Source organism: Somniosus microcephalus, chromosome 9 (assembly GCF_052327205.1).
Source record: "Somniosus microcephalus isolate GS21.2 chromosome 9, FLI_Smic_1.0, whole genome shotgun sequence".
In the NCBI taxonomy this organism is placed as follows: Eukaryota; Metazoa; Chordata; class Chondrichthyes; order Squaliformes; family Somniosidae; genus Somniosus; species Somniosus microcephalus.
The window spans coordinates 238695350-238722589 of NC_140995.1; the positions used below are offsets into that span (position 1 = coordinate 238695350).

The following is a 27240-nucleotide window of genomic DNA, read 5'->3' on the forward strand; positions in this document are numbered from 1 at the left end:
GTCGGGAAAGAAAACCAGCAATAAGAAACCTACCAAAGGAAAGTACAAGAAGGTACATAAGATGACGGAGAATAGTTCAGACGAACAAAAGAGTGATAACGACTCCGAAAGCAGGGAACTGAGTTGTCTGAAACTACATAATGTGATCACAATGGAGGATCACCGAACCATTTGGGTCACTCTCAAGTTAGCAGGAGTCCAGGTAAAGATGGAATTGGACACAGGATCAGCCCTAACAGTCATAAACCGACGGGACTACGAGCGGCTATTCTCACACATACCCTTGAGAGACACAAAAATTATTTTGAAGACGTACACGGGGCAAAAAGTCTACCCCAAAGGAAAAATAAGGGTGACTGTTATATATAACAGTAAGGAAACACCAAAACTAGACCTGTATGTATTGCAAGATGGAGGACCACCATCACTGGGACGTGAATGGATCCGGAAAATACAACTGGATTGGCATTCCATATAGGCACTGACTGTGGCTGACAAAAAGGATGACGACGTCACACCTGGGCGACTGTCAAAGATCCTCACTGACGTGAAAGAAGTGTTCCAGCAAGGACTCGGAACACTAAAACGCATGACAGCGACGATTAAAATTGAAGAAAACGCAAGCCCAAAATGTTTTAAGGCCAGATCGGTACCTTATGCGATCCGCCCAGCCGTCGAAGCAGAGCTGGAGAGTCTGGAACGTTCAGGTGTACTGTCCAAGGTAGACTGGAGCGAGTGGGCTACACCCATCGTCCCTGTGATGAAAAAGTCATTGAGCAGCACGCCTGGGGAACCAAGGAAGGTTCGCATCTGTGGGGACTTTAAGGTAACAGTGAACCCGGTCCTTCACACCGTACAATATCCGCTTCCGCGGATTGAAGATATTTTTGCCTCGCTATGTGGAGGGAAACGCTTCACTAAGATTGATCTGGCCCAGGCATATCTGCAAATGGAGGTAAAAGAAGCATCAAAAAAATACTTCACAATCAACACCCATAAAGGTCTCTACCAATACAACCGGCTGGTATTCGGGGTAGCATCGGCTCCGGCTATTTGGCAGAGGGCAATGAAACAAGTCCTGCAAGGGATCCCAGGGACCCAGTGTTATTTGGACGACATCCTGGTCACGGGCGAAAATGACAGTGATCACCTTGCCAACCTGGAGCAGGTGCTCACTAGATTGCAGGAATATGGGCTCCGAGCTAACCGCCCCAAATGCGAGTTTTTTAGAAAACAGATCTCGTATTGTGGCCACATTATCGATAAAGAGGGGTTACATAAGTCCCCAGAGAAGATTGAGGCAGTAGTCAAGGCTCCAGCACCGGAAAATGTGTCACAACTGAGGTCGTTCCTCGGGCTGGTAAACTACTACCATAAGTTCTTGCCAAATTTGTCGACAATACTACACCCACTGAACACCCTACTGCAAACTGGGGTGCCATGGAAGTGGAGTGATGAATGTAGACGAGCTTTCCGGAAGAGCAAAACACTAATCACATCGAAAGAGGTATTGGCCCATGACAACCCAGCATTACCAATTCGGTTGGCATGTGATGCGTCACCCTACGGCATTGGAGCGGTGCTGTTGCAGAAATTCTCGGACGGCTCAGAGAGCCGAATACCCTTTGCGTCACGATCACTAACCTCAGCCGAGCGTAACTACGCCCAGATTGACAGGGAGGCCCTCAGCCTACTGTGGGGAGTGAAAAAGTTCAATCGCTATCTGCACGGGCAGAAATTCACCTTGCTGACTGATCACCAGCCTCTTGTCTCCATTTTTAATCCGAAGAAGGACGTTCCAGTGATGACTGCGCAACGACTACAAAGATGGTCACTTTTTCTAGGGGCGCACCACTATGAGATTGAATATAAGGGCACGAAACAGCATGGAAATGCTGATGGGCTATCACGTCTGCCACTGCCTACTGCGGAGGAAGCACCAGCAGTGGATCCTGTCGAAATATTCCATTCGACTATAGTTGAATACCTACCGGTAACTAACGCTTGTATCGAAAAGGAAACCCGAAATGACCCGACACTGTCTCGGGTATATGATTTGACGGTGAAGGGATGGCCAGCACATGGCGACTCACTGTTGCCAGCATTCTCGACAAGGAGAGAACAGCTGTCACTGTGCCGGGGGACCTTGATGTGTGGATCCAGAGTGGTAATTCCACCAAAGTTAAGGGATAGAGTGCTCAATGAGCTTCATGAGGGTAGTCTGGGAGGGGTAAAAATGAAAAGCCTAGCCAGGGCTTATGTGTGGTGGCTGGGAATCGATAAACAAATCGAGGACCTGACCAAGAGCTGCTCAGGATGCCAGAAAGTCCAAAATGCACCACCACAGGCCCCTCTACACCCATGGGAGTGGCCCTGATCTCCATGGCAATGGGTGCATATTGATTTTGCTGGTCCATTCATGGACTCAATGTTTTTAATAGCCATGGATGCGCACTCGAAATGGCCTGAGGTCATCAAAATTTCCACCACCACCACGGAGAAAACTATTGCAGTCCTATGGACCATTTTTGCCAGGAATGGCTTGCCAGAGCAGATTTGCTCCGACAACGGACCACAGTTTGTGTCCGAAGAGTTCCGGAGGTTCTTGAAAAAGAATGGTGTAAGGCATTACACATCCGCCCCGTATCATCCAGCCACAAATGGATTGGCTGAGAGGTTCGTACAAACCTTTAAGAAGGCAATAAAGGCTATGTACAATGACAACATTCCGCTGCAGCACAAGGTGGACAATTTCCTGTTCGCCTACTGGAATGCGACACATGCAGTCACCAACCAGGCACACCATGATGTTCTTCAACCAAAGGTTAAGATCTCGCCTGGATTTGCTCAGACCAAACGTACGAAGAGATGTTGAGAGTAAGCAATTCCAGCACATCCATGAGAAGCCAACAAGGAGCTTCAATGTAGGGCAACCAATCTTGGCCCGCGACTACCGAACAGGAAAATGGCAGCCAGGAACGATATGCACACGGCAGGGCCCACTAATGTACACAGTGGACGTTGGGGAGAGCATCGTGAGTCGCCATGCTGACCAGATCCTAGAGTCACAGGAACAAGTCAACCCCATGCCTCGCCCATACGTACCTGGTGATGAACCCGACGTACAGGTCGCATCTACCCCAGAAACAGTAGCATCGGAAGCTGATGAACCAACCGACGACAGGGGGCCAGAATCGCCTCCGCACCAAGAGCAAAACACTCGGGAAAGGCGCTATCCAGAAAGGATCAGGAAGCCTCCCCAAAGACTGAATATATAAATAGGCTATTTTCAACTAATGTTGCATGTTAAATGTGTTAATTGTAATCAGTTTGATATTTAATTGTTAAATGAGTGTTATGGTACTGTTAATCTAAAGGGGAGGAATTGTAATGTACATACCTTTAAGGGGGGGAACTATGTTTTACTGCTCATGTATACTGTAGTACCGGCAGTGACCACACCTGTATATAGCCCTGTGTAGTAATCTGTACAGATCAGTTCCAGTGTGAGCCACGTTGAGTAAACACCTATTGTACCTATTATGTCCGTGTATAATTGAGACACGGACTGCAGGAGTTGGTTATAACAGGTCTTTACTGAATGGAGGCAACCTGGAACTACTATGCAAATGTTACTACACAGGCTTATATACAGGGGTGGTCACTACTGGTACTGCAGTAAACAGGGGCTGCAGAATATAGTTCCTTCTGCAAAGTACATACACTACAGTACCGTTCTCCACAGTCTGTGTCTTCTTATACACGGATGTAACAGGATGGTGGGTGGGGGAAGTTAAAGTATTAAAAATAAGAATCCCGACCACAACCCGCCTCAAACCTTCTGGCCCAGAGTGGGATGGGGAGTGGGCAGCCAACCCGCTGCCAGGAGGCGGGTTGGCACTTTAAATATGATAACGAGGCCAGGAAGCCTCAGATTTAACCTACTGTGCAAATTTAACTGTGGATGGACGGGATTCCCGGGCATCGCATTTCCTGGTAGCTGCAGTGAGGTGAGGACAGCCTTGGGGAGCAACCCTTGTGGGCCAGGAAAGGCAGGAGTGCTTCCTCCCGGCCCCCCAAGCTCACCCACCATCAGCCCACCCTATACAAACACCAACCCACCCCCACCGATCGGTGACCGGATGCCCTCCTGGGGATTGGACCACCCCACCTGGATCGGACCCCCACCCCGGGATCGGGGATCAGAACCCCTCAATTGTAGTGTATGTACCTTTAAGGGGAGAACTACTTTTTACAGCTCCTGTATACTGTAGTACCGGCAATGACCACACCTGTATATAAACCCTGAGTAGGGATCTGTACTTTTAGTTTTAGAGTCACCCTCATCCAGTAAACACCTGTTGATTGTTCCTCTGCAGTCTCTGTTGATTTATTGAAGGACACCATACATCAAAATTCACGGATTTAACATTGGCGACGAGGCGATTCGAACCTACCTGCAACTCTGCAGAAGAAGGCCGATTCCACCAGTGCGGGCATCGACCATCCAGAGAGGACTTCAGCATTGAAGAGGAGGCTGTGGAGAGCTGGGCTTGGTTCTCCAGTCACGACGATCCAGCGCAGCGGGCTGGCAGCAGGTATGGCACAGACCCTTCCCGGACGGCGGCGGCTGGAGCCGACCGACGGCACAGAAAAAGGCCGAGCAGCGTCGATGGGGTAAGAGAGAGGGTAAAGCGCACAGGGCGCAGCCGGGGTTGAAGACTGAGTGGCGTCAACGAGAGAGGGTAACGCGCACAAGGCGCAGCCGGGGTTGAAGACCGAGCAGCGTCGATGGGAAAAAAAAAGAGAGAGAGGGTAAAGTGCACAGGGCGCAGCTGGGGTTCAAGAACGAGCGGCGTCAACGAGAGAGGCGCGCAGGAAAACACGCAGAGCGCGGCCGGTGTTCAAGGGCTGAGCAGCGTCCGCGGAGGGAGAAGAAAGGAAGCGCGGGAGACGCCATTTGAGCCGCAGCGGAGAAGAAGGGAGAGCGCGGGAGAAGCCATTTTGAGCCACAGTGGAGAAGAAGGGAGAGCGCGGGAAGAAAGGGAAGCGCGGGAGACGCCATTTTGAGTCAGCGGAGAAGGGAAAGCGCGGGAGACGCCATTTTTAGCCGGTCTAACCACACCCAGGGATGCCGAAGAGTGGCAGTGTCACAGTGTTCGACAATGAAGTCGAAGATTGGGCGACATCTATAGAACACATAGAAGTGTACTGCAAGGCGAATGAAGTGCCAGATGCCAGGAAAGCACTGGTATTGTTGAATTCCATGGGTGCAAAAACATACGGCTTACTGCGAAACCTAGTACCCCAGAGAAGCCAGTGGAAAAGGATTTTGAAAGCACAGTGGCAATCTTACAGGACCACTTAAACCCCACACCGCTGCTGATGGCAGAAAGATTTAAGTTTCACAAAAGGAACCAGCATAAAGACGAAAGTAATGCTGAGTATTTAACGGAACTGCGCAAGCTATCGAAACACTGCCAGTTTGGAACGGGACTAGCAGATACTTTAAGGGACAAGTTTGTGTGTGGGCTTCAAAGTGAAGGAACCCAGAAACAGCTTCTATCAGAAAAGGATCTTGCGCTGGACAAGGCTTTCAGCATGGCAGTATCGCACGAAGCAGCCGCACGGGGCGCTGCAGAGATACAACGGAGACCACAAGAATATGGCACAAATGAAATGTCATATGGAGCAGTGAAGTGTTATTGCTGCGGCAGAACAACACACGACCATAAGGATTGTTGGTTCAAGGACCAAGTGTGCAGACAGTGTGGAAAAGTAGGACACATAGCAAGAGTCTGCAGGTCGGGAAAGAAAACTAGCAGCAAGAAATCTCCACAGGAGAAGTACAAAAAGGTACATAAGGTGATGGAGAGTAGTTCAGATGAACAGAAAAGTGATACAGACTCCGGAAGCAAGGAGCTGGGTTGTCTGAAACTAAATAATGTAATCAAAATGGAGGATCACCAAACTATCTGGGTCACGCTCAAGATAGACGGAGTCCAAGTGAAAATGGAATTGGACACAGGATCAGCCCTAACAGTCATAAACCGAAGGGACTACAAGCGGCTATTCTCACATATACACTTGAGAGATACAGAAATTGTCTTGAAGACGTACACGGGGCAAAAAGTCTACCACAAAAGAAAAATAAGGGTGAATGTTATATATAACGGCAAGTAAACACCAAAAATAGACCTATATGTATTGCCAGATGGAGGACCACCACTACTAGGACGTGAATGGATCCGGAAGATACAGCTAGATTGGCATTCCATACAAGCTCTGACTGTAGATGCCAAAAAGGATGACGACGTCACACCTGGACGACTGTCAAAAATGCTAACTGACGCACAAGAAGTGTTCCAGGAGGGACTCGGAACACTGAAAGGCATAACAGCGACGATCAAAATAGAGGAAAATGCAAGCCCAAAGATTTTTAAGGCCAGACCGGTGCCTTATGCGATCCGCCCAGCCGTCGAAGCAGAGCTGGAAGGTTTGGAACGTTCTGGAGTACTGTCCAAAGTGGACTGGAGCGAGTGGGCTACACCCATCGTTCCTGTAATGAAGAGGTCGTTGAGTAATACGCCTGGGGAACCAAAGAAGGTTTGCATCTGTGGGGACTTTAAGGTGACAGTGAACCCAGTCCTTCACACGGTACAATATCCGCTTCCGCGGATTGAAGATATTTTCGCCTTGCTATCTGGAGGAAAACGCTTCACTAAGATTGATCTGGCCCAGGCGTACCTGCAAATGGAGGTAGAAGAACCCTCGAAACAGTACCTCACGATCAACACTCATAAAGGTCTCTACCAATACAACCGGCTGGTGTTCGGGGTAGCATCAGCTCCGGCTATTTGGCAAAGGGCAATGGATCAAGTCCTGCAAGGGATTCCAGGGACCCAGTGTTATTTGGACGACATCCTGGTCACGGGCGAAAATGACAGTGATCACCTCGCCAACCTGGAGCAGGTGCTCACTAGATTGAAGGAATATGGGCTCTGAGCTAATCGCCACAAATGCGAGTTTTTCCGGAAGCAGATCTCGTATTGTGGCCACGTTATTGATGAAGAGGGGTTACATAAGTCCCCTGAAAAGATTGAGGCAGTAGTCAAGGCTCCAGCACCGGAAAATGTGTCACAACTGAAGTCGTTCCTCGGGCTGGTGAACTACTACCATAAGTTCTTGCCGAATTTGTCTACAGTACTACACCCACTGAACACCCTACTGCAAACGGGGGTACCATGGAAGTGGAATGACGAATGTAAACGAGCTTTCCAGAAGTGCAAAGAATTGATCACATCAAAAGAGGTGTTGGCTCATTTCAACCCAGCACTACCAATTCGGTTGGCGTGTGATGCTGTTGGTATTGGAGCGGTGCTGCCGCACAAATTCCCGGACGGCTCGGAGAGACCAGTAGCCTTTGTGTCTCGGTCACTAACCTCAGCCGAGCGTAACTACGCCCAGATTGACAGGGAGGCCCTCAGCCTAGTGTGGGGAGTGAAAAAGTTCAACCACTATCTGCACGGGCAGAAGTTCACCTTGCTGACTGACCACCAACCACTTGTCTCCATCTTTAATCCAAAGAAGGACGTTCCGGTGATGCCTGCGCAACGGCTACAAAGATGGTCCCTTTTTCTAGGGGCAAACCAATATGAAATAGAGTATAAGGGTATGAAACAGCATGGAAACGCTGATGGGCTATCACGCCTGCCACTGCCAACTGCGGAGGAAGCACCAGCAGTGGACCCTGTCGAAATATTTTATTCGACTATAATTGAACGCTTGCCAGTAACTAACGCGGATATAGAGAAGGAGACACGAAATGACCCGACACTGTCTCGGGTATATGATTTGACGGTGAAGGGATGGCCAACACATGGCGACTCACTGTTGCCAGCATTCTCATCCAGAAGAGAACAGCTGTCAGTATGCCAGGGGACCTTGATGTGTGGATCCCGAGTGGTAATTCCACCCAAGTTAAGGGAGAGAGTGCTCAATGAGCTTCACGAAGGCCATCTGGGAGGGGTGAAAATGAAAAGCCTTGCTAGGGCTTATGTGTGGTGGCCGGGGATCGATCAGCAAATCGAGGACCTGACAAAGAGCTGCTCAGGATGCCAGAAGGTCCAAAATGCACCACCACATGCCCCTCTACACCCATGGGAGTGGCCCTCCTCTCCATGGCAACGGGTGCATATTGATTTTGCTGGTCCATTCATGGACTCAATGTTCTTAATAGCCGTGGATGCGCACTCGAAATGGCCTGAGGTGATCAAAATGTCCTCCACCACCACGGAGAAAACGATTGCAGTCCTACGGACCATATTTGCCAGGAACGGCTTGCCAGAGCAGATTTGCTCTGATAACGGACCACAGTTTGTGTCCGAAGAGTTCCGGAGGTTCTTGAAAAAGAATGGGGTAAGGCATTACACATCCGCCCCGTATCATCCAGCCACAAATGGATTGGCTGAGAGGTTCGTACAAACCTTTAAAAAGGCAGTAAGGGCCATGTGCGATGATGACATTCCACTGCAGCATAAGGTGGACAATTTCCTGTTAGCCTACAGAAATGCGACACATGCAGTCACCAACCAGACCCCGGCCATGATGTTCTTTAACCAAAGGTTAAGATCTCGTCTGGATTTGCTCAAACCAAATGTACGAAGAAATGTTGAGAATAAGCAATTCCAGCACATCAATGAGAAGCCAACAAGGAGCTTCAATGTAGGACAACCAGTCTTGGCCCGCGACTACCGAACAGAGAAATGGCAACCAGGAACAATATGCACACAGCAGGGGCCACTAATGTACACAGTGGATGTTGGAGAGAACATTGTGAGACGCCATGTCGACCAGATCCTAGCGTCACAGGAACGAGTCAACCCCATGTCTCGCGTACCTGGTGATGAACCCGACATACAGGTAGCATCTACCCAAGAAACAGTAGCATCGGAAGCTGATGAACCAACTGACGACAGGGGGGCAGAATCGCCTCCGCACCAAGAGCAAGACACTCAGGAAAGGCGCTATCCAGAAAGGATCAGGAAGCCGCCCCAAGACTGAATTTATAAATGGACTATTTTCAGTTAATGTTGCATGTTAAAAGTGTTAACTGTTAAATTGATGTTATGGTACTGTTAATCTAAAAGGGGAGAAATTGTAGTGTATGTACCTTTAAGGGGAGAACTACTTTTTACAGCTCCTGTATACTGTAGTGCCGGCAGTGACCACACCTGTATATAAACCCTGAGTAGGGATCTGTACTTTTAGTTTTAGAGTAACCCTCATCCAGTAAGCACCTGTTGATTGTTCCTCTGCAGTCTCTGTTGATTTATTGAAGGACACCATACATCAAAATTCACGGATTTAACATCCCTGGGGATCGGAACCCGCCCCTCCCCCGGGCTTGGGGCTCGCACCTACCTGTGGTTGCGGCCTCCTGTCCAGGGTTCCCCACCCGACTGGAAGCCAGCCTGTCAGTCAGGCTGACTTCCAGGCGCCGGTCCTGTCTGTGACATCACACACATGCTGTGGAGTTCAAGTTCCATAGCGTGTGGCGATACCCAGACATTCGGGTTTCCCGCGGTCTACCGGATCCCCCCCCCCCGCTGCGGGTGGGTTAGAAACTTAAAATTCCAGCCAGAGAAACACAAACTGGGGAGGGAGGGAGAAATCGAGAAACACAAACTGGAGAGGGGGAGAATTAATGTCGGCCTCTGCTATGCGCTGTTGTATAATGTATTTTATTACAGGATTCAGGCAGCTTTGGTGCTGCTCATTGAGGACTGAGCATCAACTCCCTGAAGCTGGGTTTCAGCGGTGGGATTTGGAAGTCACTGAATTGAATTAGGTTAAGTTTTGGTTTTATTGACTATTTTTATAACTTGCTGTGTATTGCAAAAAGTCATATAATTGTATGCAAACGTTAGTTAGAGGTTACTTCTATCGATTATATTTTCGTTGAATCAGTGGTATTTACTTGAATATTCTCCTTGTGATCGATAGTGTAGAAACATCACAAAAGTAGTTTTTATTTAAACATTACGATATCTATATTCTTTTGTCCTCTTTCTTTGCTTTATAAATTATGTTATTCCTCTCATGATAAAAATTCAAATATTTTATTTGGGGCTTGGTGATACTGAGACACTCAAACAGTGGGCTATTTCACATCATCAAATGTCATGTGATTGCGGTATCACGTGATCGAATGCCATGTGATCAAATCTCGTGGTCACATGATCAAATCTTCAGGAATACGTCAAATCAGAGTTGGCAAGCCTATGCTAGGTGCATTTCACAAAGTGCTTAACATACTGAATATTCATGAATTGAAAGTGAAGAAAATATATGCGTTAGCCAATGGCTAAGTTAGTAGTATATAAGCCAGCCTAGTTCAGTTACCTGTTCTGAAAGTCCAAGAGCTCAGCGTTAATCTTCTCAATGTCTAGCTCAGTCCACAGCACATCGTAGTAACCATTAATATTATTCATCACTGCATCATACAGACTATACAATTTCTGCAGCAGCCCCAGCTCCTTCCTGGAGAGAAAACAACAGCAACAGCAGCAGCAATTAATAATAAAGCAAGAGGTCAACATTCTACCCTTTCCTCAGGTGTTTACATCTATGAACAATTGTGTCATGGAGTCAATTCTTTTATTCTATAATACAGTTTAACATTACTTTTTATTCACATGCTTTCCAATTTTTCCCCAAGTCAAATTCCTTGCACACAACAATATAACTTACATACACCAAAAGTACTTCAGCTCGGTAAATGATAAAAGTAAACAGTATCTGCTGATGCACAGAGTGACTTAAACGGAGTGCTTCTAAACATTGGCTGGAATTTTACCAGCGTTCAGAGTGTGGGTTCGGAGGCGGGTCTGCTGTCAAAATGAGAAAGATTGACAGCGAGTCAGTATCCCGCTGTCAATCTGCCTCCGTGTCAGTTTCCGAAGTGTCGGGTCTGTCATTCCTGAACAGACCTGACATCAAGCGACTGGTCAGCCAATTTAGTTAGTTAAAAGCTTGTTAAGAGGTAGTTAAGCAGGATTTTACCATGTACTTACCATTTTACCAACTTTTCCAAAGGTTTCCCAGTGTGCGGGGATCACGTCAGGTAAGTAGGTTGGGTGTTGTGTCAGTATGGAATGATTTACAGGAAACTCTCTTTTAACTGGCACCTAAATATCCGGAAATCTCTCTTAACCGGCAAAATTCAGGAGTAGGTTCAGGTAAGTTTTACTATATATTAGTGGCCGTGTAACCGGGATTCCTGGATCTGTGGCCATGTAACCGGGGTTCCTGCACCTGTGGCCGTGCAACAGGGACTTCTGGATCTGTGGCCGTGTATCCAGGACTCCTGCACAAGTGCCGTGTAACCGGGGCTCCTGCACCTGTGGCCGTGTACGGGGCTCTTGTACCTTGGTAAGTGTACCTCTCTGTAATCCAGACTTTTTGATCAACTGGCACCACGCCGGTTCCGTCGGTGCCGGATAAAAAAGTTTCCTGTACTAAACTGACAGCTGCAAATGTTCTATGATAGCTCCCATTTCATAGGTCTTCATTTTCCAAGGTTAGGAGCTGTTGCTTTCATTTTGAAGACCGATTGACCTTTATGCAGCTGGCAAGTGTTTGGAGCAAATTCTCTATCCAGTGACACCTCATTGGAACAACCTCTCTCACCATTGACAGATCGCTTCTATCATCTCAACCTCACCTCCCATCTATTCGATCAGTATCGGTGCCTTGAAAAAATCTCACCTTGGTCCTCAGAATCCCAACATGACCAACCCCAACACCAGCATCACCGGGCACACCAGCAACACTAACATCGACACTGACCTCCGCAGTCAATTGATGCTGCACAGGACATGCATCATCACCCGTGTACATTGCTGCCCGGGACGCCAGCGATGGCCTCACCATGTCCAGATTTACTTCACTTAATCCTGTACACCCTGGCTGCCACATGATGCACCAGGTTGGCATCACCCCATACCAGCACCATAAAGCATCCCTACAATGTCCAAGCCATTCCTTTCACACTCATCACCATTGGCGTGGTGTGGCGGGGGTGGGGGGGGGATGTTATGTCTCACCATTCACTGGAACTCACTAAGAAACTTCCAAATGTGCCCACAAATCTGTCCAAGAATGCAAAGTGTTGAAAATAAAGATTTCAATGTTTACATACATAGGATTACATACATAGGATATACGGCACAGAAACAGGTCATCGACCCAACCAGTTCATGCCGGCATTTATGCTCCGCACAAGCCTCTTCCCGTCTTTCCTCATCTAAATCTATCAGCATAATGCTCTATTCCCTTTTCCCTCATATGCTTGTCCAACCTCCCCTTAAATGCATCCATATTATTCGCATCAACCACTCACTGTGGTAGCGAGTTCCACATTCTCACCTCTTTGGGTAAAGAAGTTTCTTCTGAATTCCCTATTAGATTTCTTGGTGACTATTTTATATTGAAGGCCTTTAGTTATGCTCTTACCCACAAGTGGAAACATTTTCTCTCTATCCACTCTATCAAAATTTTTCATTATTTTAAAGACCTCTATTAGGTCACCCATCAGCCGCCTTTTTTCAAGAGAAAGGAGACCCAGCCTGTTCATCCTTTTCTGATATGTATACCCTCGCATTTCTGGTATCATCCTTGTAAATCTTCTCTGCTCCCTCTCCAGTGCCTCTATATCCTTTTTATAATCTGGCGACCAGAATTGTATGCAGTATTCTAAGTGTGGTCTAACCAAGGTTCAATACAGGTTTAGCATAACTTCCCTACTTTTCAATTCTATCCCTCTAGAAATAAACCCTAGTGCTTGGTTTGCTTTTATTATGGCCTTGCTAACTTGTGTCACAACTTTTAGTGACTTGTGTATTTGTACTCCTAGATCCTCTACCCCACCGAGACTCGCACCCTCCAAGTGATAAGTGACCTCCCTATTCTTCCTACCAAAATGTAATACCTCATATTTATCTGTGTTGAACTTCATTTGTTAATTATATGCCCATTCTACCAGTTTATTTATGTCCTCCTATAATTTGTTGCAGTCCTCCTCAATATTGACTATCCCCCCCCCAATTTGGTGCCATCCACAAATTTATAAATTGTGTTTTTGATTTCAAAGTATAAGTCGTTAATTTTAATTGTGAACATCAGTGATCCCAGCACTGATCCTTGTGGAACACCACTACCCACCTTCTGCCACTGTGAATAGCTACCCTTTACTCCTACTCTCTGCTTTCTGTCCTGAAGCCAGCCCGCAATCCATTCTGCTACTTGTCCTCTGTCTCCGCATTCTCTGACCTTGTTCATCAGTCTATTATGGGGTACCTTATCGAAGGCCTTTTGAAAATCCAGATAAATTACATCTACTGCATTACCATTGTCTACACTCTCTGTTACCTCTTCAAAAAATTCAATAAGGTTGGTCCATGCTGACTATTATATTTTTAGTTTCTAGATGTTCTTCTATTTTATCCTTTAGTAGGGATTCCATTATTTTTCCAACCACTGATGTTAAGCTGACTGGTCTATAATTCTCTGGACATGTTCTATCCCCCTTCTTAAATATCAGTATTATGTTAGCTATCCGCCAGTCCTCTGGCACTATACCTTTTTCTAACGAATTATTAAATATGTGTAATAATGCCTCTGCTATCTCTTCCCTAGATTCCTTTAAAATGCGTGGACCAGGGGTTTTATCCTCTTTGAGTTTGATTAATTTATTTAATATATCCCCTCTTTTTATTTTAAATGCACTTATCTCATTACTAATCTCATTATCCAATGTCATGTCCAACTGTTCTATCTCCCTAGTAAATACTGAAGCAAAATAATTATTTAATATTTCTGCCATCTCTCTATTGTTAGCTGTGGTATTATCCTAACTATCCCTTAATGGCCCTATTCCCATCCCAACCTTCCTTTTTTATTGATGTGCCTATAAAATATTTTACTATTTTGTTTTGTTTTCTGTTCCTTGATCATTTAATTTCATAGTTTCTCTTTGCCTCCCTAATTGTTTTTTTTTTGCTTCTCTCCTAATCTTTGCGTATTCTCTCTTATCATACACTCCCCTGCTGTCTTTGTACTTAATGTATGCCTCTTTCCTAACCCTCAATTTTTCCATTATGGCTTTATTCATCCATGGAGTTTCATTATTGTTTCGTTTGTTCTTTCCTTTTAGTGGAATATATTTTTCCGGCACTCTGTTGAACACCGTTTTAAATGTTTCCCATTGCTGTTCTACATCATTGTTTGCCAATATTGCTGCCCATTTTTTCCCCCCAAGTTCTATTCTCAGCCCCTCAAAATCAGCTTTTCTCCAATCTATTAACCTGGTTTTCGTCATACTTATGTTCTTGTCAATTATCATCTTAAAGCGTATTATATTATGGCCACTATTGCCTATATGTTCCCCTACCTTTACTTCTCTTATCTGCTCTGATTCATTTCCCATTACTAGATCCAATAGCGAATCCTCCCTTGTTGGGCTTTTTACATATTGGGTTAGAAAGGAGTCCTGTACACATTGCAGGAACTCCATTCCCTTATCCCCTTTACCTACCTCTTCTGTCCAATTAATATCTGGGTAGTTGAAATCCTCCATGATTATTATTCTGTGTTTTTAACTCATTTCCCTAATTCGTCTGCATATTTCTTCCTCCACCACCCTTTTACTATTAGGTGGTCTGCAGACTATGCCAATTATTGTGTGATTGATCCTTTATTATCTTTTATCTCTATCCATATGGATTCTATTTTTGTCTTGCTGATATCTGCGTCCCTTTTTTCTACTGCCATTATGTTATCCCAAATAAGTATTGATATACCTATCAATTCGTCCAATGAAAAGCGACGAGTTAAGAAAGTAACTATAGGTTTTTATTGACTAAATAACAGAGCCCACCCTCGTGGGTGATCGGATCCAAGAAGGAGGAATACCAGCCAGTCGACCACCTTTATACCTGGGCCGGTAGGTGGAGCCATGGGCGGAGTCGGCAGTGGTCAGCCCAGGTATAGCAGCGTGACAAGAGGCGACCTCGTACAGTGATACAACAATGTGAACAGTGATAACTATAGGGAAACGATCTAACAGTGATAACTATAGTGTAACGATAGTGAACGGTAAAAGTGGTTTACCACATTCACCCCTTGTTTAGATTTGAGTCCGGCGGGGTGAAGTGTACTACCAGTTCTGGTATGTCAGTCTGTCCGGAGGCCTCGTAAGCCTGTCTGCTCATCGCAGCGGCGGTGTTGCGTTCTCCGGTGTTAATGCTGGCGTCTGCGAGGTAGGCGAAGGCTCTTGGGGTTCCGGCGTACCGTCTACCTGGGCTGGAATTGGGGGGGTGGTGGGGGGGGGTAGCGGTGGTGTCTCCGGAGTGCCCGAGGGTGCGAGGTCTCGTAAGGAGACTGTGTCCTCCCGCCCGTCTGGGTATGCCACGTAGGCGTACTGGGGGTTGGCGTGCAGGAGGTTCACCCTCTCGACCAGGGGGTCCGTTTTATGGGCCCTCACGTGCTTTCGCAGCAAGACAGGCCCCGGAGAGGTCAGCCAGGTTGGTAGCGTGGTTCCCGTAGTCGACTTCCTGGGGAAAACAAACATTCGTTCATGGGGGGTGGCGTTAATGGCAGTGCAAAGTAGTGACCGGGTGGAATGCAGCGCCGCCGGGAGGACCTCCTGCCAGCGAGAGGTTGGGAGGCCCTTAGACTTTAAGGCTAAGAGGACGGCCTTCCATACCGTCGCGTTCTCTCTTTCCACCTGGCCGTTCCCTCGGGGGCTGTAGCTGGTGGTCCTGCTAGTGGCGATGCCTCTCGCTAGTAGGAACTGACGGAGTTCCTCGCTCATGAAGGAGGCGCCCCGGTCACTATGTATATAGTTTGGGAACCCGAACAAGGCAAAGAGGTCGTTCAGGCATTTAACGACCGTGGTGCTGGTCATGTCTGGGCAGGGAAAGGCAAAGGGGAAACGGGAGTACTCATCAACAATGTTGAGGAAGTACACATTACGGTCAGAGGACGGGAGGGGCCCCTTAAAATCGATGCTCAAGCGCTCGAAGGGGCGGGTGGCCTTGATCAGGCTTGCTCTGTCCGGCCTAAAGAAGTGCGGTTTGCACTCGGCACAGGTCTGGCAGTTCCTGGTCATGGTCCTGACCTCCTCGATGGAGTAGGTCAGGTTGCGGGCCTTAATGAAGTGGTAAAGCCTGGTGACCCCGGGGTGGCAGAGGTCGTTGTGGAGGGTCTGAAGTCTATCAATTTGCGCGTTGGCGCATGTAATTCGCGATAGAGCGTCAGGGGGTTCGTTCAGCTTACCAGGCCGGTACAAGATATCATAATCGTAGGTGGATAGCTCGATTCTCCACCTCAAGATCTTGTCGTTCTTGATTTTACCCCTCAGCTTGTTATTAAACATAAAAGCGACCGAACGCTGGTCGGTGAGGAGGGTAAATCGCTTGCCTGCGAGGTAATGCCTCCAGCGGCGTACCGCCTCCACAATCGCCTGGGCCTCCTTCTCAACCGAAGAGTGTCGGATCTCAGGGCCCTGTAGGGTCCTTGAGAAGAAGGCCACCGGTCTCCCCTCCTGGTTGAGGGTAGCGGCTAGGGCGAAGTCGGATGCATCGCTCTCCACTTGGAAGGGGATGGACTCATCCACTGCGTGCATAGTGGCCTTAGCAATGTCTCCCCTGATGAGGGAGAAGGCCGCGCGCGCTTCTTCCGTAAGGGGGAAGGAGGTGGACTTCATGAGGGGTCTGGCTTTGTCCGCATAATTCGGCACCCATTGGGCATAGTAGGCGAAGAGCCCCAGGGTTCTCTTCAGCGCCTTTGGACAGTGGGGAAGGGGTAGCTCCATGAGGGGACGCATTCTTTCGGGATCGGGGCCGATGATTCCGTTCTCTACTACGCAGCCGAGGATGGCAAGGCGCAAGGTGTTAAACACACATTTCTCCTTATTGTAGGTGAGGTTCAGCCGTTGGGCCGTACGGAGGAATCTTTCCAGATTAGCGTCATGGTCTTGCCGGTCGCGGCCGCAGATGGTGACGTTATCTAGATAGGGGAACGTGGCTTGCAGCCCGTTCTGGTCAACCACCCGGTCCATCTCCCTTTGGAAGACCGAAACCCCATTGGTGACGCCGAAGGGGACCCTAAGGAAGTGGTAGAGGCGGCCATTCGCCTCGAAGGCGGTATACTGGCGGTCCTCGGGGCGGATAGGGAGTTGGTGGTAGGCCAACTTAAGGTCGATGGTAGAGAATACCCGGTATTGAGCAATCTGATTGACCAGATCAGATATGCGGGGAAGGGGGTATGCATCCAGCTGGGTGTACCGGTTTATGGTTTGGCTGTAGTCGATGACCAGGCGGTTTTTATTGCCGGTCTTAACGACTACAACCTGGGCACGCCAGGGGCTGCTGCTCCCCTCGATGATGCCCTCCTTCAGGAGACACTGCACCTCAGAGCTAATGAAAGCTCTGTCCCCGGCGCTGTACCGCCTGCTCTTGGTAGCGACGGGTTTGCAGTCGGGGGTGAGGTTAGCGAACAGGGAAGGTGGCGGGACCTTGAGGGTGGATAGGCCGCAGGTGTTACGCGGTGGGCGATTTAAAGGCTGCTGGTTGTCGACTGTGAGCGGGGGGAGGGGTCCACCGTATGCTAGAGTGACGCTTTGGAGGTGAGATTGAAAATCCAGCCCTAGTAGGACGGCAGTGCATAGCTGGGGCAGGACGAGGAGTTTAAAGTTTTTATACTCCGTGCCCTTAACCGACAGGGTCACAACACAGTAGCCGCTGGTGTCTGTGGCGTGGGACCTCGATGCCATCGAGATCCGGTTGCGCGTTGGCTGGACAGTGAGGGAGTAGTGGCTCACCGTGTCTGGATGTATGAAGCTCTCCGTGCTTCCGCTGTCGAACAGGCAGGTCGTGGCGTGGCCGTCTACTTTGATGTCCATCATTGACTTGGACAGCTGATGCGGGCGAGCTTGGTCTAGTGTGACGGAGGCTAGTGTGTGGCTGAGCAGGTCGCTGTAGTCTGTAGGTGAAGCGGTCGTCAGGTCTGGAGTTAAGGTGGCGGTCGAGCGTGGTGGGTAAAATGGAGGCGCCCACGAGGTGGGGCAAAATGGCGGAGAAGATGGCTGCTCCCACAACCCACATGAGGCACTGCTGGCGTCGGTTGCCTGGATCAAAGATGGCCACCCCCATTGCTCATCTGTGGCCTTGATAAAAGATGGCCACCCCCACAGTTCGCATGAGGCACTGCTGGCCTCTGCTGCTCTCCCTCTGCAGGCCTTCGCGAAGTGGCCTTTCTTCAGGCAGCTGGAGCACGTCGCATTTTTGGCTGGGCAGCGCGACCTCGGGTGTTTCGCCTGCCCACAGAAGAAGCAGCCGGCGGCCCGGTCGCGGGGGTCCAAAGTCGCAGCCGGTACCAGGGGTGGCGGTCCCGATCGGGTCCGGGACGCCGACGCTGAGGTAGGTCCCGGGGGCGGCGCTACGAGGGGTATTGCGGTCGGGGTCGGGCCCGAGTCCCAGAGTCGCGAACTGTACCTGGAATACACCTCGAGGTCCCGCTGGGTCACTTCTAGGGAGTAGGCCAAGGCTGCAGCTGTGTTCAGGTCGAGGTCCTTTGATTCCAGCAGTCTCTGCCGTGAGTAGTCGGACCGAAGGCCTTTCACGAAGGCATCGCGGATGTTATCTTCAGTGTTTTCTGCAGCCGATACTGCTTTAAAGTCACAGTCCCTGCCGAGTGTTCGTAGCGCCCGTACAAATTCAGCTACAGACTCTCCTGGCTGTTGCGGGCGGGATCTTAGGAGGTGTCTGGCATACATGGAATTTACCGGGCTCCGGTACTGCTGTTTCAGTAGGTTGATAGCGGCCTCGTAAGTAGTAATGTCCTGGATGAGTGCGTATACTTTAGGGCTCGCTTGGGCGGTCAGAACTCTTAGTTTGGATCTCTGAGGGACGCCGGATTCTTCCAGGTAGGATTCGAAGCAGCACAGCCAGTGTTTGAAGTCGAGGGCTGCGTTTGTTGCTTGTGGGTTTAGATCCAGGTACGGTGGTTTGAGGGCTCGCAGCCAAGCCGGCTGCTGTGGCTGTTGTAGCTGGGCGTCTGGCTGGTCGTTTGGCTGCTCCGTTGACTGGTTGTTTGGCTGCTCAAGTGACGACATTTTAAAATTTAGTCAATAAAATTGATATACCTATCAATTCATCCAATGAAAAGCGACGAGTTAAGAAAGTAACTATAGGTTTTTATTGACTAAATAACAGAGCCCACCCTCGTGGGTGATCGGATCCAAGAAGGAGGAATACCAGCCAGTCGACCACCTTTATACCTGGGCCGGTAGGTGGAGCCATGGGCGGAGTCGGCAGTGGTCAGCCCAGGTATAGCAGCGTGACAAGAGGCGACCTCGTACAGTGATACAACAATGTGAACAGTGATAACTATAGGGAAACGATCTAACAGTGATAACTATAGTGTAACGATAGTGAACGGTAAAAGTGGTTTACCACAAGTATGTTATCCCTACTCCACCTCCCATTTTTCCCTCCCTATCTTTTCTAAATATGCTACACCCTGCAATGTTTAATTCCCAGTCCTGATTTTTCTTTAGCCATGTCTCAGTAATCCCTACGATGTCTGGTTCCTCGAAACATATGATTGCCTCCAGATCCCCTGTTTTATTACGGAAACTGTGTGCATTGCTGTACAGTTTAATTCATTTATAATAGGATTTCCTCTCACTTTATGTTTAACCATCTTTTTGTATAGACTTCTGTTCTATAACTATTTATTCTCTTGCCATGAATGTCTTCCCTTACTTTATTCTTTCCTATGTTCTCTTTTCCTGTTTTGTTTATATTTAGGCTGGTTATGTTTCTTGTAGATTCCTCCCCCCATCTTACTAGTTTAAAGCCTTTACGACTTCCCTATTTACCCTTTCCGCTAGGACACGGGTCCCACCCGGGTCAGGTGGAGCCCATCCCATCGGTACAGCCCCTTCCTGTCCCAGAACTGATGCTTTTGTCCCATGAAAAGGAACCCCTCTTTCCCACACCAGCCCTTTAGCCATGTGTTAATTCTCCTGATCTGTCTGCTTCTATGCCAATTTGCAAGTTGCTCAGGCAATAATCCAGAGATTATTACCCTTGAGGTCCTGCTTTTTAATTTAGATCCTAACTCCTGATACTCTTTCAGCAGGACCTCCTCCCTGTTCCTACCTATGTCATTTGTTCCAACATGGACCACGACAACTGGATTTCCACCCTCCCTTTCCAAGTTCCTCTCCAGCCACCATGAGATATCCCTTACCCTGGCACCAGGTAGGCAACACACCTTTCAAGATTCTCGTTCTTGGCTGCAGAGGATGCTATCTATCCCCCGAATTATAGAGTCCCCTATCACTATCGCATTTCACCAGGGCACCGTGGTACAGGGGGCCATCCAAGTGGGGGGAGAAGGAAGGAATGTGGTAGTAGTAGGGAACAGTATAGTCAGGGGGATAGATACTGATCTCTGCAGATGTGAAAGAGAGTCCCGAAGGCTGTGTTGCCTGCCCTGTGCCAGCGTTAAGGATATCTCCTCATGGCTGGAGAAAAACTTGGAGTGGGAGGGGGAGGATCCAGTTGTCTTGGTCCATGTAGGGACCAACGACAGAGGTAGAACTAAGAATGAGGTTCTGCTGAGAAAGTTTGAGGAGCTAGGGTCTAATTTAATAAGCAGAACCTCAAGGGTAATAATCTTTGGATTACTACCTGAGCCACGTGCAAATTGGCATAGGGTCAAGCAGATCAGAGAGTTAAATGCATGGCTCAAAGAGTGGTGTAGGAAGAAGGGGTTTCAATTCACAGAGCACCGGCACCAGTACTGGGGAAAGAGGGAGCTGTTCCGTTGGGACAGGCTCCACTTAAACCGGGCTGGGACCAGCATCCTGGTGAATTGAATAACTAGGGCTGTAGATAAGACTTTAAACTAAAAAAAGTGGGGAGGGGTCAGGTGAGGGGAAATTTAGGAATCTAAAGAGAAAGGTCAAGGCAATAGAGCAGTGTAACAATTTGGGTAAAAGTAAGAGAGTGTGACAGGAAGGGACAGAGAGTTTAACGGTAACAGCAGAGAATAAGGTCAAAGCAGGGAATAATGGGAAAAAAATTAAATTAAAGGCTCTTTATATGAATGTACAAAGCATTCATAAGAAGATAGATGAACTAGTGGCACAAATAGAGCTAAATTGGTTTGATCTAACAGCCATTACAGAGACGTGGTTGCAAGGTGATCAAGGTTGGGAACTAAATGTTCCAGGGTATTTGACATTTTGAAATGATAGGCACAATGGAAAAGGAGGGGGAGTAGCCCTGATAATAAAGGATGACATTAGGACAGTAGAGAGAAAGGATCTTGGCTCAGAAGATCAGGAAGTAGAATTAGTATGTGTGGAGTTAAGGAATAACAAGGGGCAGAATACACTGGTGGGGGTAGTATATAGGCCTCCAAAGAGTAACTAAACCATCGTGGGGGACTTTAATCTTCATATAGACTGAACAAATCAAATTGGCAAAGGTAGTCTGGAGGACGAGTTCCTGGAATGCATTCGGGACAGTTTCCTAGAACAATACATCATTGAACCAACCAGGGAACAGGCTATTTTAGATCTTACATAGAAACATAGAAGATAGGAGCAGGAGTAGGCCATTCGGCCCCTCGAGCCTGCTCCGCCATTCAATGCGATCATGGCTGATCATCCAAATTCAGTACCCTGTCTCTGCTTTCTCCCCATACCTCTTGATCCTTTTAGCCTTAAGAAATATATCCAACTCCTTCTTGAATATATTTAATGAATTGGCCTCTACTGCCTTCTGTGGTAGAGAATTCCACAGGTTCACCACTCTCTGGGTGAAGAAATTCCTCCTCATTTCTGTCCTAAATGGCCTACCCCTTATCCTTAGACTGTGACCCCTGGTTCTGGACTCGCTGACCATCGGGAACATCCTTCCTGCATCTAGTCTGTCCAGTCCTGTCAGAATTTTATAAATTTCAATGAGATCCCCTCTCATTCTTCTAAACTCCAGCGAGTACAAGACCAATCGACACAATCTCTCCTCATACGTCATTCCTGCCATCCCTGGTATCAGCCTGGTGAATCTTCGCTGAACTCCTTCCATGGCAAGGACATCCTTCCTCAGATAAGGCAACCAAAACTGCACACAATACTCAAGATGTGGTCTCACCAAGGCCCTGTACAACTGCAGCAAGACATCCTTGTTCCTGTACTCAAACCCTCTCGCTATGAAGGCCAACATACCATTTGCCTTCTTAACCGCCTGCTGCACCTGCATGCTTACCTTCATGGTGTACAAGGACACCCAGGTCTCGTTGCACTTCCCCTTCTCCCAATCTATTGCCATTCAGATAATAATCTGCCTTCCTGTTTTTGCCACCAAAGTGGATAACCTCACATTTATCCACATTATACTGCATCTGCCATGCTTCTGCCCAGTCACCCAACCTGTCCAAATCATCCTGGAGTTTTTCGGCATCCTCCTCACAGCACACACGCCCACCCAGCTTTGTGTCATCTGCAAATTTGGAGATATTACATCTAATTCCCTTGTCTAGATCATTAATATATATTGTGAATAGCTGGAGTCCAAGGACCGATCCCTGCGGTACCCCACTAGTCACTGCCTGCTACTCGGAAAAAGACCCGTTTATTCCAACTCTTTGTTTTCTGTCTGCCAACCAGTTCGCTATCCAAGTCAATACCTTGCCCCCAATCCCATGTGCCTTACCTTTACACACTAATCTCTTATGCGGGACCTTATCGAAAGCCTTCTGAAAGTCCAAATACACCACATCCACTGGTTCTCCCTTATCTATTTTACCAGTTAAATCCTCAAAAAATTCCAGTAGATTAGTCAAGCACGATTTACCTTTTGTAAATCCATGTTGACTTTGTCCGATCCTGTCACTGTTTTCCAAGTGCTCTGCTATTACGTCTTTTATAATGGACTCTAGCATTTTCCCCACTACCGATGTCAGGCTTACCGGTCTGTAATTCCCCGTTTTCTCTCTACCACCTTTTTTGAATAGTGGGTTAACATTAGCTACCCTCCAATCCATGGGTACTGTTCCAGATTCCATCGAATGTTGGAAGATGATCAGCAATGCATCTATTATTTCTAGGGCCACTTCTTTAAGTACCATAGGATGTAGATTATCAGGCCCTGGGGATTTATCGGCCTTCAATCCCATCAATTTCCCTAACACCATTTCCCCACAAATACTGATTTCTTTCAGTTCCTCTGTTTCATCAGACCCTATGTTCCCCGACATCTCTGGGAGGTTATTTGTGTCCTCCTTTGTGAAGACAGAACCAAAATATGTATTTAATTGTTCTGCCATTTCTTTGTTCCCCATTATAAATACCCCTGATTCTGACTGCGAGGGACCTACGCTTGACTTCACCAATCTTTTTCTCTTCACAATATCTATAAAAGCTTTTACAGTCAGTTTTTATGTTCCCTGCAAGCTTACTCTCATAATCTATTTTCCCCTTCTTAATTAATCCCTTTGTCCTCCTTTGTTGAATCCTAAACTGCTCCCAATCCTCAGGTTTACTGCTTTTTCTGGCCAATTTATATGTCCTCTCCTTGGATCTTATGCTGTCCCTAATTTCCCTTGTTAGCCACGGTTGAGTCACCTTTTTTGTTTTATTTTTATGCCAAACTGGGATGAACAAATTCTGTAGTTCATCCATGCGGTCTTTGAATGTTTGCCATTGCCTATCCACCGTCAACCCTTTGAGTGACATTCCCCAATCAATCCTAGGTAACTCGCGCCTCAGACCATCGTAGTTTCCTTTATTTAAATTCAGGACCCTAGTCTCTGAGTCAACTACTTCATTCTCTATCTTAATGAAGAATTCTATCATATTATGATCGCACCGACCCAAGGGGCCTCGTACAACAAGATTGCTAATTAATCCTTTCTCGTTACATAATACCCAGTCTAAGATGGCCTGATCTCTGGTTGGTTCCTTGACATATTGGTCCAGGAAACTATCCCGTAAACACTCCAGGAATTCCTCCTCCACAGTATTGTTACTAATTTGGTTAGCCCAATCTATATGTAGATTAAAGTCACCCATGATGACTTCTGTGCCCTTATTGCACGCTTCTCTAATTTCCCTTTTAATGCCATCCCCGACCTCCGCATTACTGTTTGGAGGTCTATATACCACTCCCACTAACGTTTTCTGCCCCTTGGTATTTCTCAGTTCTACCCATACAGATTCCACATCATCAGAGCTAATATCCTTCCTTTCAATTGTGTTAATCCCTTCTTTAAACAGCAATGCTACCCCACCTCTCTCCTTTTTGCCTATCTTTCCTGAATATTGAATACCCTGGATGTTGAGTTCCCAGCCTTGGCCACCCTGGAGCCATGTTTCCGTAATCCCAATCAAATCATATTCATTTACCTCTATTTGCGCAGCTAATTCATCCACCTTATTACGAATGCTCCTCGCATTAAGACACAAAGACTTCAGGCTTGTTTTTTTAACGCTCTTAGACCTATTACAATTATTATTTACTGTGGCCATGTTTGATTTAAACTGTTGATTTCTCTGACTGCCACTTTTGTTTTTCTCCTTCCTATCTTTTGCTTTGTGTAATGAGACAGGGTTAATTAGCAATCTCCGAGCAAAGGATCCTCAGGGGTAGAGTGATCATAATACAGCAAACTTTCTTTTAACCGACACCTAAATAACTGGAAATCTCTGTTAACCGGCAAAATTCAGGAGTAGGTTCAGGTAAGTTTTGCTTCATATTAGTGGCAGTTCCTGGATCTGTGGCTGTGTAACTGGGGTCTGTGCACTTGTTGCTAAGCAACAGGGACACTTGGTCTGTGGCCGGAGTTCCTGCACATGTTGCTAAGCAACATGGAAGCCTGAATTTGTTGCTGTGTACGGAGCTCTCGTACCTTTAAACTATACCTCTCTGTAATCCGGACTTTTTGATAAACCGGCACCACGCCGGTCCCGTTGGTGCCGGATAATAAAGAGTTTCCTGTATGATAGAATTTTACTTTAATTTTGAGAGTGACTTGCCTAAGTACGAAACTAGAGTCTTAAACTTAAATAAAGCCAAATACATAGGTATGAGGGGCGAGTTGGCTAAGATAGATTGGAAAAATAGATTAAAAGGTATGGTGGTAGATAAGCAGTGGCTAGCATTTAAAGAACTATTTCATAATTCTCAACAAAAATACATTCCATTGAGAAACAAAAACTCCACGGGAGAAGTAATCCAACCGTGGCTAACTAAAGAAGTTAAGGATAGCATTAGATTGAAAGAAGAAGCTTATAATGTTGCAAAGAATAATAGTAAGCCTGAGGATTGGGAGTGCTTTAGAAATCAGCGAAGGATGATAATTTTAGTGCCCCGAAAAAGTTAACGCCCACACACCCAAAATTTACCGGTAGCCCCCCAAGAGGGAAGCGCCCCACCTCCCTCTTGGGGCGCTGCGAGTGAATGTCGTGCCGCGGTACTGCAGACCTTCCTCCCATTATTAAAGGGTAGGGGCCTAGTGCAGCACGACCCGGGGCCCAGCTGGGCCACCAGGGATCGGAGTGCCGGCAAAAGAGCCCGGCACTCAAGAGAAGTGCCGGGCTCACGAAGCGCAGCCGGCACTCCGCAGGGGGGCTTCACAGAAGGCTGGGGACGCCAAAGCGGGCAGGTGCTGGCAGGCGGCCAGCAACAAAAATGGCCGCCTGGCACCTTCCCTTTAATTTGCGCCACCCCGGCCGCAGGTAGGCCCCCCTGACCCAGTTGGACATAGCATCCAGCGGTAAGTCAGGGGGCGCTACCAAAGATCGTGGCCGGGGCGCGAGCGGGTCGGTGCACACGGCGATGATGCCATCACCGGTGATGCAGTGCCACAGGGCGCTAACGGTTACCGCCGCCACTAACCTCCCACTGAATTTCGCGGGAGGCCTTAGCGGCGCCATGCCCAGGTGCTAGTTGCATTGCGCCGTTAGCGCCTTCTTAGGGCGCTAACGGGAGGCGCAAATCAACTGAATTTTTCCCCCATAAACTTGAATTCACTAAATAATTAAAACAAGGTTATAATGGGATGGCAGAGCAGGTGGTGTGTCGCAACTGCAGCATGGGAGAGTTTGTGGAGAGCGTTGCGATCCCGGATGATCACGTCTGCTGTAAGTGTCTGCAACTCGAGGAACTTCAGCTCCGAGTTGTTGAGCTGGAGTCCGAGGTGCAGACATTGCGGGGCATCAGGGAGGGGGAGAGTTATCTGGACACTCTGATCCAGGAGGCAGTCACACTCATTAGGCTAGGTAGTAGTACAGGTCTGGTTAGTGGTCATGAACAGGAGGGTGTGACTGCAACTCAGGCAGGTAAGGGGACCCCAGGAGCAGAGCTGGAGGAGCCTCGGCCTTTGCCCTTAAGTGGGGTGTGTGAAAAGGAATGTTGTAGTGGTAGGGGACAGTATAGTCAGGAGGATAGACACTGTTCTCTGCAGCTGCAACCAAGCGTTCTGAAGGCTGTGCTGCCTGCCTGGTGCCAGAGCTAAGGATATTTCCTCAGTCTGGAGAAGAATTTGGAGCGGGAGTGGGACAATCCAGTTGTTGTGATCCACGTAGGAACCAATGACATAGGTAGAACTAGTAATGAGGTTCTGCTGTGAGAATTTGAGGAGCTAGGGACCAAATTAAAAAGCAGAGCCTCAAAGGTAATAATCTCTGGATTGTTACCTGAGCCATGTGCAAATTGGCATAGGGACAAGCAAATCAGAGAGTTTCGATTCATGGGGCACTGGCACCAGTACTGGGGAAAGAGGGAGCTGTTCCATTGGGATGGTCTCCACTTAAACCGGGCTGGGACCAGTGTCCTGGTGAATCGACTAACTAGGGCTGTCGATAGGGCTTTAAACTAAAAAGAGAGGGGAAGGGGTCAAGTGAGGGGAAATTTAGAAATCTAAAGTGAAAAGTCAAGGCAACGGAGCAGTGTAGCGATTTGGGTAAAAATAAGCAGTGTGTGACAGGAAGGGACAGAGGCCCCGATTTTCGGCTTGTGTGGGAAATGGTTGGGATTCCCCGAATGTGGGGTTTCTGACACACATAAAAAAGTGTCAGCCAGCTCCACGCAATTTTCCCTCAAGTGGCGAATTAATTCCCAGCATGTGGGAAGCCTTGCTAATTGTCCAATTCGAGTCAGA

The 27240-nt window shown here is 47.8% G+C and overlaps 1 protein-coding gene across 1 annotated transcript in view; it reads right to left on the minus strand.

Annotated features, from left to right (window-relative positions):
* LOC147113152 (dynein axonemal heavy chain 8-like) overlaps positions 1-27240 on the minus strand; it is a 1456516-nt gene that overhangs the window by 1294960 nt on the left and 134316 nt on the right. Inside the window, exon 6 of the mRNA XM_085998053.1 lies at positions 10405-10542. Within this exon, the coding sequence (XP_085854179.1) occupies positions 10405-10542 (138 nt within the window). The remainder of the gene's footprint in view (positions 1-10404; positions 10543-27240) is intronic.